Below are 13,988 nucleotides of genomic sequence, written 5' to 3'. Positions count from 1 at the left end.
GCTTTGTCTGCACTGTAATCTCAGATTTGGGGTACCATGTTCAGTCTTTTGTCTGCATCTAGAAATTAACCAGGGATGCGGTGAGCCTGCAGACTGCCTCTAAGGTTGCCTCCCCTGATCAAGTGTCTCGGTGACTGCTGCTGAGTACCCCAGAAATATTTAATTAGGTTTGCGTTACCACACTGTGCTCTTCACAGGTTGTTTTCTGAAGTAGAAATGGACAAAGAAGCTGTTTTCTTTTGAAATCGCATCACAAGAGACTGCTGCTATCTGCTACCTGCCTCGTGCCACTGCACTTATCCACATGATGACTGCTGAGGATGAGCCCGGCTGTTGCTCAGGGCCACCTTCTGCAGAATCTTTCTTCCTGGCACTTAGAAAGTATTTCTTATTTGCACAAGGCAGAGATCCGTGCTGTCTGCTAAAAAACTATTATTTTGCTATATAATAGCAAAACTATTATTTTGCTTTGGAAATGTGAACCATGGAATATGAACACCACCAAAGTTACTCTGGTTGCTCATTTTAAGTGTAGGATAGACATAAAAAAAAACGAATGTAACAGACCAGACCAGTTTTTCTTCCACAATGCAGTATTCAAACTGTTAACTAATGAGCTATGTGTCAAATACTTCTCATATCCAAGAGTGTTGGGAAAATAAAGCAGTTCCAGCAGTGTTTTTTCAGTAGCATGTACCTAAGACATCAAGAGCATGAGACAGAAATGGGAGTATAGAAGTGGCATCTAGAAGCATTAGTTGGGGGAAATGTCTGTAATATTCAATTATGGGTCTGGTAACAAGACATTACAGGTAAACTGTTTACATCTGAAATGACATTTTCTCTTCTCACGGATGAAAGGCTCATCTAAAACCTCTGCTCAAATGTCTGCAGCCATTTCAAGTTCCTGCCAAAGGTTAATTCGTAGCAATTTTACACCATTTTATCCATGTAATTTTACTGTCCGTTAGCCTAAGCGGCTCTTTCATCATCCTTGTTAGTGTTGTCCTTTCTTCCAATTTTATTTATAGGTAACAATCATGTCCCCCTTTTTGCTTCCTCTAAGCAAAGCTTTTTCAATCCCGTTGTTAATATGAGAAGCACTTTAGTTCCTTGGCCATCTAAATAGCCCTCCTTCATACCAGCTCCAGGTGGGTCATCTCTCTGAGGTGTGGCTATATGTGGAGATTCCAGTGGTTTTGTGTTTCCACAAGGCAGTAACGTTCCCCCACCCCAGTTGGTGTATTGTGCCTATCAACTGCAGTACCACGTGTGCCTTTTTCTTGACAACCTGTCCTTATGAGATGTTTGCATAAGGATTGTCAACTACATGTCTGTCCATCTCCTTTAGAGATGAGAACTTTTATATTTGCCTCAAAATCAGTGTGGTTTCCAAGAAGTTGAGCACCAAAGAATCCGTAAGCTTCCCAGTAAAAAGTATTTTTGTTAACTGTCTTAAATGTATTCTGGAAATTCAGCCTTGCATTTAAATAATTTCTGCAGTTTCTTGGATCATTCTTACTATTTATATAAAACAAAATTTGTCATTTAATACTGCTTACTATTGCTGGTCATGTCACCCAAAGGGCAGAGTCCAGTTCTGGGAAGTTCTGTCGTGTTTGTTGAGGCTGATTTGGCTTGGATTCCTACCCTATAGGTTTCATCGAGGCAGAAGAGAAGGTGGAATTTGGCCCGGGATAGCTTTACACATTACCGCCCTAAATGTCAATATCAGATGGCTTCTGAAGATCGGAATGCAGCAAGAGGCTTTTATGAGACCGTTTGAGAAACAAAAAATTGAGCTCTTGCCAAAGAATAAAAGGGTTATTTCAGCTATATTGGTTCATTTTTTATTTTATTGCAGTACAGGGGAAGCAGAGCTTTGAGGCAAAAGGTACTAGAAGAAATGAATGGCAGAAATTCATACAAACCTGATGGTGTTGTGCGTAGTAGTTACCATCGTTGGCTCTCACTGCTTTAGCTCCAGTTCTCATACTTTTTTCTGACACATATATGCCTTAAGTTGGTTGAAGCGTAGGCAGGAGGATTCATTAGGTTTTCTGATGTCCCTGAGGAAATGTACTTGAGCTTTATTGCAGTGTTTCTGTTGCCATGAATCTTGAGGGCATGAAGAGTCCCAGGGATGGTGCCAGCTGATCCCTGTGCAGGCTTGGAAGGGGCTGCATTGGGGAGGAAGGGCCGAACCCCTCCTATCTGAAACTTCTTATCAGTTTGCAGACTTCCTCAATAAAACAGAATCACATTTCCCTGTTATTGCTTAGTATTCAGAAACTTCAATGCTTCACTCCAACCAAGCATATGGAGGTTAGAGATGTTGTTAATTTTTATTTTGTAGCTTGACAGAAGCATCAGGAGTAGCTTTTGTGAGTTAAGCGTATTTAGATGAATTACCCCACACCCCATCCTTGTCGTCAGATATGGGAAAACAATGGTAGGGATGGATTGGAACTGCTCTTTCCCAGCTTGCAGCAGCTGTGGGTTCAGGGACTTCCTAACCACACCTGTATTCCGTAATCAGTAGTTCCTGAGGCTGCTGCTATGGGTGTTTCTTGGGCATTAAGAGCATACTTAAATATTTCCTGAGTGGTTACTTGTGTGTCCACAGTGACCTGTTGTAGAGTTCCAGAACTGTAGTAAGAAGAAGGCTTCTTTCCCTTGTAAAAGCCCTTGCCACTTTTCCCAAGGGATTTCCCATTTTGGTTGCATGAGATTTTCTGCTGGCAGGGGAAGCTGTCCCACTGCCCCCCGACACCTATACCATCAGTATGTTTCCTGATGCCATAATTTGATAACCACTTAATGTGAAGATTCAAATGTTCACTTTCATTAATTTCACTTTTTCTCCCACAGAAAACAATTCCCAAGAAATTTTAGTTGAGTTTTCTTAAGCAGGCCTTGTCTTTGAAAGCAGTAGCACTGATACAGATGGCAACTCGGCAGTTGCTATGTAGGTCCCACAGATTTTTCTTCCTTTCTACTTCCAAACATGTTCTTATTTACAGTATATTTCTTAAGCTTGCCTTCCACAACGCTGGGCTCACCTTTCACCTTCATGGTCTAGCACATGTCGGTGTTAAACTCGTGCTGCCCCGCAGTACTACTGAACAGTGATGGCCTTAGAAAGAAGTGCAACAGATGCATGTCTGCATTCTGCTTTGTGTGCTGTTTGTACATGGAAGGCTGAGCACTTCAAGCACTGTGCTGTAATGAAACTTGATTGTTGCTACTTCAGGGCTTGCAAGGCAAACCTGTAAATTATTTCTGCCCCACAGCTTTTGTTCTTCTCTAGCAATTAATTGTATTCTACTCGGATCTCCTTTAGGAGACTGGGGTATTTCCCAAGTGATCAAGTTCTGTATGAAACAGAATTTAACATATATAGAGGATATGTCAACATCTTACGGTTTCCCAGAGGTTGTAATGCACAGTTTAACTTACAGCAAACATTTAGCTGCATCTGGCAAATGATTATATTAATTGTGGCTGGAGAGACTGTTACACTAGGTTTTAACTAGAAGGCTGTGACAAGGCTGGGAACAAAGGAGAGCATTTTAGGCCATTACCAAAGGGCAGGTTTGTACAGTTCCATCTGTGCTTGGGTAAGACTTCCTCATGTTTACTCATCCATCCCCTCCTGCCGGAGTAGTGTTTATGGGAGATATTTGTAGACCAGGAGAGGCTGAGATGCTCCGTGGCTGTGGATATATTACATACCTTACAGAAGGATTCCTCATAGCACTGTCTTTTTCCCAGCTGCATTTAGAGCTAAATTCCCATGTGTTTCTGCTAGCTTTCTCCTTAAGGTCTGTTTCCACTACGTCACTCTGTGCAGGTGCATACTAGCTGTAGGTGTGACCTGGTGAGCAGCTTCACATACAGAGGGATGGGAGGCATAGGTGTAGTGCTGCAGAATGAAGTGCCTCAATGTGAGCATCTCATCCTTGTGTTATTGCAAGAGCGGTCTCTCCCATCCCTCATCTGGAGTTTCTGTACAGTAAGGTACTGCATTTCCCTCTTCCCTCCTCAGGGTCAGTGTTGCTCTGCACTATTTCAGCCTTGGTTTACAGGCCACCTCTGCTTGGAGTTGCTGCATCCCCTGAATCCCTCACAGATAACAGTTGTAAACCAACAGAAGAGGGGAGACTGATGTGATTGCTGTCACTTTTCCCGCTGATACTCAGAGCTCTGTTAGAGGCAGTGAAAGCTGATACATTTTATGCTTCTTACATAGGACAGCAGCAGAAATATTCGGGCAGTCCCTGTGCAGTCCTGAGAAAATGCTGCTGTCCTAGGTGTGATTCCTCCTTTTCTTTGCCAAACAAGGATTATGTGGAAGTGATGGCTTTACTACTGGAAGAATCAGTTTTGTTCTTGGAGAATACAAGTCGTGGTCCAAATGCAGTCTTTGCATTCCCAAGCCTTGAAGTTTCAGTATTCTGCATTTTTTTTCTTCTGTTGCAAAGCCATAGGAGCAACTGCTTTTCCTAGCAGGCCAGTCTTAGCAAGTCTAATACACGGGATACATAGTGAAATGCTTCAAGCAAGATGATGAATAAGTAAATTAATACTGTTTTCACTTCTTTTTAAGTATCTGCATATAGTACACAAAAGCATGTTAATTTGCAAATATCTTTCAAGTTTCTGAAACCAGAAATGTGAGAACAAATTAGTCAAATGTAGTGTAATTCTATTGGCAGCAGCCTTCCTCATTTTCTAAGGCTGCCCTGTTGAGCATTCCTTTGTTGTCTGCAGGCATGGTGTTACGAACGTTGCTTGTTCTTGACAGATAATACAATTTTACTACACATCTTCAGAGGAGAAGCTTCACACTCTTCCTGTATCATCTCCATTGTACTTGCTCATGAACAGCTGACCACATATGGTGTGTTGTGCATCAAGTAGATAGTAGTCATGGAGGAGTATAGAGGGAGCAAAGAATCAAGCTGTAATTTGTCTGTGTGAGTTGACTGCTGATGATTCTTTAGTAACTTAATTAACACTGAGTGAATGTTAAGCTGTTTAAATATTGTATTTCTCTAACTGAACTTTTGTTAAACAAAGACATGTTGTTATTTCAGGTTGCAGTTGTTAAAATGAAGTGTACAGAGCGCATTTATGCAATGAAAATTCTAAACAAATGGGAAATGCTCAAAAGGGCAGAGGTAAGTAATATGTTTCTCTAATGCGGAGAATTTTTAAAATAGCATCAGGAAAATTACATTGAAACTCTTCCAGATTAGGAAGAATTATTTCATGAGCATAGGAGCTTCATTTTTTTCTTTTTTTTTCCTAAGCTGTTTTAATGCAATCAGGTCTGACAGTCCCTTCCAGGCATCTGTTGTTCTCAGCATTACTGTGTATTCGTTTAGCAGACAGTCTGCCCTAGTTCTTACCCTGAATTTATTGGCCAGATTTTTTGTTTACAGTAAAGGCAAGTTAAAGACTACAGGAAAGCTGAGATTGGTGCTACTATGGCATTCATAGCTGCGTACAAATGCATTATGAAAGGTTCTTTTTTTTCTCTTGCATTCTGAAAGCATATATATTAAGGAGCTTTGCATCCTTCAGTTCATAACAGGATTTATTTAACTGGTAAAACTGTAACTAAATACTTGGGAACTGCAGATTCAAATTGTAAAACAAACATGTTAAGAGGGTAAGCCTATTTTAAAAAGAGTATTTTTGATGAAAGGAGATGTACATTGTCACAACAAATTACATAAATGGGAATGTGTACTTCACGGGTGAGGAAAGGACCTGCTATGCTGTAAGTGGCCTGTTCCTAGAATACCTACTCCTACAATGCAGAGGAAAAACCTTATGGCAAAAGTACTACATAGATTAGCAGTTAAATGAGCAATTGAATTGAGGGGGAAATATATGTAATGCATCACAACTTGCAGCAGTTCTGTTAAAGGACAAAGACAAGGGGCTTGCTGAGGGCTAAGCCTACTGACCCTTTCCTGTCCTATTCTTCTGCCCCCATCCTGATGCCTCCCCTCCTCCCCAGCCCACCCTTCCCAGTCTCTCCCTTCCTTTCAGTGAGTCAGTTCCACCTCTTTTCTTGTGAATAAATCCCTTGCCTCTCGTTAAGCCCCCTCACACTGCACTGGGCTGATTTAGTCACACTCTGTCCATCAGCTCTCCTCCGCTGGCAGCGGCAGCCGCTGCTGCTCTGCCCTCCTTGGAGCTGTTGGGAGAACTCCGCTCCAGGCTGTGCTGCATCAATGGCTCTTATTTGAGTGTCTTTGTGGGGGAAATTCAGTGCCATTTCTATGCAGACTTCAGTGGGATGAATTCACTGCTCAGTCTAGAATTTGTTTAAATCCTAAGGTGCTTTTTGGGGACTCCCAAACTCTGATGTAAATACAACCATGCAGGCTTACTTCAGTCATTTTTAAAGTGACCTAATTAAGAGATTTGGCTAAATAGCTGAAGCATTAGAGATGTCCTGAGGAGAGAAATCTTTACAAATTGTTGTCTTCATATTCCATGACTAAATCCTCCTACCCTGTTAGGCAAGCGAGAGCTGAAAGAGGGTTGTCTGTCAAGAAAGAGCTACAAGGAGCGGTAGTTCTCCCAGTGCACAGTTGGGATGAGTAACAATCCAGCTGAGTCCTCTTTCCGCTGATTCCGCTATCTATGCAGAACTGTAAAGGCAGCTGTCTGCTTTGCTGTGCCCCTTTGTCATTTCCTGTTCTCATGGTTTGGCTTTCCTGGGTAAGCAAGAGCAGGTAACCTGCATATCGAGTTCATAAAGCATTTGGGAAATGAGAAATTCACAAATGTGGTAAAACTTCTTAATTTTTAAAATGAAACCTGCAGGTATACAATAGCCTCCTAAGTGGGCAGTTCCACTGAAAAGCAGACTTGAGGTATTTTATTATCCACTCTGTGAGTGGTCTGAGAAACATTCTTACAGTGGTTTATGTAATACGAAGCATTGTGTGACATTAAACATAGCACAAAGTTATATAAATAGCGCTAATTTGTGCACTGGCTGCAAGAAAAAACATATGGTTGGAAGCTACTAAAGTACAGCAAAGATTAGTGACTATCAGCTGACATCCCTAGGTGGGCTGTAAGCAAAAAAATAGGCATGCTGTTTGCATTGATGGTGTGGACCATTTGTATTCATTGTTCTGACAGCAGAATGTGTAGTCTTTAGTGTGTTACTGCTCACAGTTCCAAATCCTGACTAGCTAATGAGGTAGCCTGACATGCTTCTTCAAGGTGTTGCCTTAAGATGGTCATGGTAGATGGATGGTTGGACTAGATGATCATGGTAGTCCTTTCCAACCCAAATCATTCAATGATGTTTTGAGCTAGTGTCAGTTGAACAGGGTGGTTTTAAACTTAAAACTCATAATGCAGACTGTTCCGAAGCATACAGGTTTAGAAGTGTTGGTAATATTCCCTCGCTGTTTGAGCTTGCGCAGTGAACTGGATCAACAAACGGATGTCTTTGAAAATAAATAAACTAGCTCTGTGTGCTGGCAGCCGCCCCAGGCAGCAGTGCCAGAACAACCGAGAGCTGCTGGGCTGTGGTGCTGGGGGCAGGGGATTGCATTACTTGGGACTGCTCTTGCCGTCAAGGTTTTTTTAGAGTGGTACTTTGGCCTTATGGTGATAAACATGAAAATCACTCAAGTTAACATTTAATTATAATTTACATCTCTTTGCATCAATAATTACTGACTTGACAACATGACCCCAATGTGGAGCTCTTCAGTAGAAATATGGATTGATTTTTGCTTCCTTACGGGGCAAATAACAGTTGAGATAGCTTATAAGATGCGATCAATATATGGTGAGACTTCAGCTTCACAGGAATATTCTTCCACAGTACATTTTCTAAGACATCTGAACAATTGGCAGTGACAAAAAATCAATTCTTATCCTGAACCTGAAACCTGAATCTGCAACTACCGGTTGTTGTAATAATTGCTTTCAGAATGGAGAGCAGTGAAAGGATCTGCGTCCTGGTAATACTGGTCCAATAAAAACATTTTTCTTTTTTCTTCAGAGGACTCTCGGAGGTTATGAAAGGTGGTTTTATGTAAATATGCTAAGAAAACCTGCTACACAGGGCTTGCTTCTCTGAAGGTCGCTATGTGAACTAAAGATTCCTGAAATTGGAAATGTATTATACTAGACAAAGATAAGACATTAACAGTAAATTTTGTTCATTTCCCTATAGTATGTTTGCAAGGTCTATAACTGGAAATGCAATGTAAGAAAAGTATACAAAAGAAACTGTATTTTCACACAGGTCTTCTTCAGAAGAACCATACTTACAGTAACAAGTTATAATTTTCCTAACGTTGTTCCACAATATATTTTTAGAAGATTTAGTGTTGGCTCAAGCTGGTTTGTAGGTTTTTTTTTTTTGCTGATTTGTTTTTACTTTTTGCACAGAATTAGTGTGACTAAATGCCTAAATACAAACCTGCAGAGATTCCTTGGCATGTCACTTGTGTAGACTGAATTCCAATGAACTGGAGGCCTCTGTTCAGCAGTTTTAAATAATCCCATAAAACGTCCATCTATATTCATCCTGTGAAAACTACTTGTTGATGTTGACAATGGCTTTTTCCCTTCCCTTCCTTTAGACAGCTTGTTTCCGAGAAGAGAGAAATGTCTTGGTGAATGGAGATTGCCAGTGGATTACTACATTGCACTATGCCTTTCAAGATGAGAACTATTTGGTATGTTTGATTCATCAGCAAATAAAAGCTTTATGTTATGAAAGAACTTTATTTTTTGTACTCTTAAGTGTATTGGTGCAATAAATCAGTCCACCTCATGCCTTGCAGCTGTGTTTTGGCATTCTTGTTTTCTCCTTGAAGAAATACTTCAAAGGATTGACTGTAACTGTAAGAGAGTGAGGAAGTCATATAGTACTATGGTCTTCAGAGGTTTAGCTAAGCACTTTTTAAACTGATCTACTCTTGCATAAATGTATCATGCTTAAGTTTGTTTTTGGATAGCATCGCAACTAATTTACTTGGGGGAGATGTTAACACAGTGAAAATAAGAACTGTTTTAGTACTAAAGTTTCAAATTCAAGACCTTGTTTAAAAATGGCAAAATTAATTAACATTTTATTTTAAAAGGAGTGATTAAATTGTGATTTTAAATAGACTAAGGAAAAAGTATTTCAGTGAAAAGCTTTTGAAACCAGCAGATTGGTCATCTGAAGTGATGGTTACTGGAAAATTGTGAGTTACTATAACATACAAACTGCATTTAGCTTTATCGCACGAATCAGGTATGTGCTGGTTGTGGTTATAAACAAGAAACGAGCTTATCGATGGAAACTTTCCAGTGAGTTCAGGAACTAAGTATAAAAAAATCAGATAATCCTCAAAATTTTTGAGAGCTGCCACTTTGAGTATCATCTTAAAAAGTATTTTCACAGTGACAAGCACATCAGGTCTCTAGGTGCTCAATTACAGTCTTATTTCCATTTTATTAATACTTTGTGATAGATCCATATTTTCCACCCTTCAAAATCTAGTTATCTGTGGAACTGCCTCAGGAAGATTGCTCATAAATTCAAGTTCCCTCAGAATCAAACAGCCTTCAGACTTTTATAAAAATAACTCAAGATACTGTAATGTAATATTTCCAAGCAGCATCTGAAAATGGGGCTAAGATTTTTTTTACCTGCAGTAACAGAAAGCAATGGTAATGACAATGTAGGGAGAGATCTAGTATTGCTAATACCATTTTATGAAAACCCGCTCCAAGTAAGCTGTAACAGTGTAATACATTTCCCCAAGTTCCCAAAGGCATGTAGATGTTGAGGTTTCACTTGACAGCAGAGTTTAGACAGCTAACGTCTAATTTAAGATCCAGAATTTAGAAAGCAACAACTCTGCCTGGCAGCTGAAGTCAGCAGATTGCCAGCTTGCCTGAGGTCTGGTGCTGCATGTGCTGAGATGCTAACTTCCAATTTGGTCTGTTACTCAGCATCCATCTCATGTAAATGTCTGGTACTAACAGATGAAGTGTATGTGCATTTTAGTTACCCTATTGTAAACGATGTTTGAAGAAAAAGGCAAGTTGACAAAACACATCAGGAAGTAGCTTTCATCCGGAAATGTGGGCTCTGGTCCAGGCTCTCTTCCATGCTGTCTTAGTAGTTAACTTGTCCAGGGCTGAAAGATCTCTGTTCAGACCTCTGCTCATCTTAAGTAAGTTTATAGTCATATTTTTCCACATCTCAGGAGAGTGTTGCCACCTTACAGAACCTGTTCAGTTTGGCTTTACTTTTCAGCTTTGCTACTCATACTTACTCTTGTGTAATGGACCACAAATCTAAGAAGAAAATGAGAACAGACACCAGAGCTTGAGTTGCCAACCCGGAGTGGACATCAATTCTCTCTGGAAGGGAAAGCTCTTGATCCTTTTTATCTGCTCCCATTGATATTTGTGCAGTATAGCTCATGATTCTTATACTCGAAACTAGAGAGTGTCATTTTACACCTAGGGCTTTACCATCCTCCTCTGGCTGCATGAAGTAAGACTTCAGAATGAGACAAATAATGAGATGATAATATATTAAGACAGAAAAGCAGTAGCTGCCATTGGAGTCTTTAGAAACAGTTGGGGCTTTATTTCCTCTCTTTAGTATCAGTAGAGCATGCGATGATGGAGAAATTAAATACAAGCATGAAACACAAAGTTCTATGAAGTGTATTTGTTGTAGAGTTCGATTTTCTGGTTCTGCTCATCTACTTTTTTAAACAGCCAGCTCTTAAGTGACATCATGCAGAAATGTTAGCATGACTTTTTCTGGTTCCTAGAAAGCTTTTTGCAGAGACAGTATGAGTCAAGATGGATTAGTAAGCCTTTGGTGATTCTACTGAAGTAGATAGTGGGTAGGTGAAGCTTAGTCTGTGCGCATCAGAAATGCGTATGTGACCTGAAGTTCATAATCTAAATTTAAATCTGTGAGTTTTTGTGTGATTTACCAGGAATTCAAGGATAAATTCTTTCATTCTTATTCATTACAAAAGATTTGTGTTTTTCTGTTGCCAGCCTCTTAAAGTTTCCTTATGAGTATTTGTATGAGCATTTTGATGTCTTTTTTTCTTTTCCCCTTTGATCTCCAACCACCCTCTCTGTTTGATGTAACCACTTCCCAGGAAGAAATGTAATATGTCTAAATTTAAGAGTCATAATACCCTTTATTTTAACCCTATATGAAGAGAGAAGTGCCTCTGGGCAAGAAGATCATTGCAAGGAAGATGATTAATAAAATTTGACTTTCTTGTAGAAGAGGTCTCAAGTGTTCCCCTGTTCCAGGAGCCTCATTTCATGGGTCAACTGAGTTCTTGCTGCCTTATGAACATTGTGGGAACCGAGAAGTGTATTACCGTGTCTTCCTGTCAGGCAGTCTATTTCAGCTCCCACAGAAGGCTCTGTAAACTCTCTTAACCTTACTTTTGAAAGAAAATAGCATGATACAATATTCATTTTAAAACGCTTCCCGTTCCCGTCTGTAGCTTTTCATTCCCAAATGTAATTGTTATGTGCATGTGGTGTTCCAACAAACATTTAAAACTCCTTATAGGATTGTGCAATACATGCTGGTTGCTTTCAACGTAATCTAATAGGCAAATTTCATGATCTAAGCTATAATGAAATGCAGAAAAATATCAAAATGTAGGCCTTCTCAAGTCCTCTTCTAAGCGAAAAGATAGTGAGGAAATAGTATTCCATCCCGGGAATCATGGAACCAAAATGTTCAAGTCATTATGCTTTGAGTGGTGCTCTGGATTTAGGTGTGTAATGCTGTTTTCCATCTATAAAACAGAGATTAGATTATTTCCTAGCAAGTCTGAGTCCTTTACTTTCACATGATACCGTATCCATGTCGGTTCTTTCCAGAGATAGAATAATGGTTGATTGGCCTTGGAGGTGATTTACTTTTTCATTGAAATACATTTATGTCCAAGAACATGAACATTTGATTGTTAAATTTCCAACTGCTGTAGTGCCTCTGGCATGGCAGCACTTCTGACTTGTGAGCAATCCCTGCCACGGTGTCATGGAGCTCCTGCCAGCTCTGTTATGCATCCGTGATGTGGCATGTGTCAAGATGAGCACTTGATGATACTGACGTACCAGGTTCCACTTTTGGAACCACTAGTAGTACTGAAATGTACCAAGACTAAAATTTGTAATGAAATGTTTGTTATAAACTAAGCTGCATCCATCTGTTGAGCACTAATGCCTTCCAGAAAAGTTTTTAGTGAAATTTTAATAAAAAGTCTTTGAAAGAAGCAAGGATTGTTACTCAGTGCTTCTGTTAAGAGTTTCCTTCAGCAAATGGTTTGTATGATATAAATATCTGACATTCAAATGCATAGTTCCTCAAATTTTAGCACCTGATAGTAGATGTGCAATTCAGGCAAGAAGCCGCTTGCACCAACTAAACCTTAAGGTATTAATCCTTATTGTTTCCCAGTCTGAAAGAATTCTATTCTGCAAGTGGTATCAAGTATTTTCTGTTCATATTTAATGTAACACTGACGTTCTCTTACAAATTCCTATTTTTCTTTTTCTTCCTGTCTCTTCTGGGAATTTTCAGTGTAAGCATTGATGACCTACCTGAATTTTTGGTGATAGTAGATTTTTTTTCCACTGTGCATCATTGTAATAAAGACTGAAAGGACAGAATGATTTTCTGTCACCGTTACTGGAATTATTCAGGAGTGTCGTGTTTCAGCAGTTAACTGATGAACTTCATATTTTTTTCTTAACAGCTGTGTCTCAGTATGTAACCGCTTTATTTCTCCCTTTTCAGTATCTAGTGATGGACTACTATGTTGGTGGTGACTTGCTGACGCTTCTCAGTAAGTTTGAAGACAAACTTCCTGAAGACATGGCAAGGTTCTACATTGGTGAAATGGTGCTTGCAATACATTCCATACATGAGCTGCATTATGTGCACAGGTAAAATGCCAGCTTACTTTTGAAAAAAATGTGTATGCAGTTATATTAAATTAATTCTAAAGATATTGCTACAAATACAGATGGCTAGCCATGGGGAAGCTACTGTGGGCACATGCTTACTGTATGATGTATAATAATTACATAAGCTATATAATAGTTTAGTTACCAAGTTTTGATGGATTCGTATTAGAAGCAGTGGCATTTATATGACTAACCTCTCAGTAAAGCTTTTAGTTTTAATCATGCTTCTTAACTTATTCTCAATTCACTTCATGAATATTTGTCTACAGTTGTCCAAGCCAGCATAGAAGTTTGAAGCAATTTGAATTCTCTGCAAATGTTTAAAAGTTACGCTAAACGTATTCACTGTAAGCCCATAATAACAGTGAGTCTACTTACCTGAACTGATCCTCAGATGGAAGAGGATGGTTTTTGGTAATGAGTGGACCTGTTTAATTGTGCACACATGTAGGAAGTATATTCCAGACCGGTACCTACAATCATGTAACTTAGATTGTAACATTTAAGAATATAACATTCCTTACTCTGAACAGGAGGAAATAGGCCAGGAAGGTGTATTTCTGTTTTGGGTTACCTCTTGGAGTGACTGTTTCAGAAGAGCTGTTAGTGGTATGGGGGAGACATTTGGTAAATATTTTGCCGTTTTCGATATTCTTGGTCAAGTGGAAATCCCTATCCTTTGCTTCGTTTTCAGATTTAACAACAATGCATGTTAGAGCAATTAGAAAGCAAAATGATAGTAATACTGGAAACGCTTGTGGGTTATATCCTTATACGCTACACATGACCTTAGAGCTTGCTTTTAGTAGTCAAGAAGTTAGAAAAGGCAAACTGCAAGAGTAATGATGGTTTTCAGTTGTGTGAAAATTGCTTTTGACTATGCAAGCCCATTTATGATGGGTAGCTGAAGCCAATGCTCAGGAGAAGTGGGCTTTGGGCTAACATTGTATCTCACCTGGCTGGTAGGTTTTGACTTCAAT

The 13,988-nt window shown here is 39.5% G+C and overlaps 1 protein-coding gene across 10 annotated transcripts in view; it reads left to right on the top strand.

The window, feature by feature from the left end:
* CDC42BPB (CDC42 binding protein kinase beta) overlaps window positions 1–13,988 on the top strand; it is an 86,117-nt gene that overhangs the window by 30,326 nt on the left and 41,803 nt on the right. For all 10 annotated transcript variants that reach the window (XM_040701295.2, XM_040701294.2, XM_040701293.2 and 7 more), the window contains exons 3-5: window positions 5,100–5,183; window positions 8,634–8,729; window positions 12,839–12,987. In XM_040701295.2, coding sequence (XP_040557229.1) covers window positions 5,100–5,183; window positions 8,634–8,729; window positions 12,839–12,987 — 329 coding nt within the window. The remainder of the gene's footprint in view (window positions 1–5,099; window positions 5,184–8,633; window positions 8,730–12,838; window positions 12,988–13,988) is intronic.

This window comes from Gallus gallus, chromosome 5, assembly GCF_016699485.2.
Source record: "Gallus gallus isolate bGalGal1 chromosome 5, bGalGal1.mat.broiler.GRCg7b, whole genome shotgun sequence".
Taxonomy (NCBI): domain Eukaryota; kingdom Metazoa; phylum Chordata; class Aves; order Galliformes; family Phasianidae; genus Gallus; species Gallus gallus.
The sequence above is the reverse complement of the archived record's forward strand: the minus strand, read 5'-3'. Positions and strand labels throughout refer to the sequence as shown.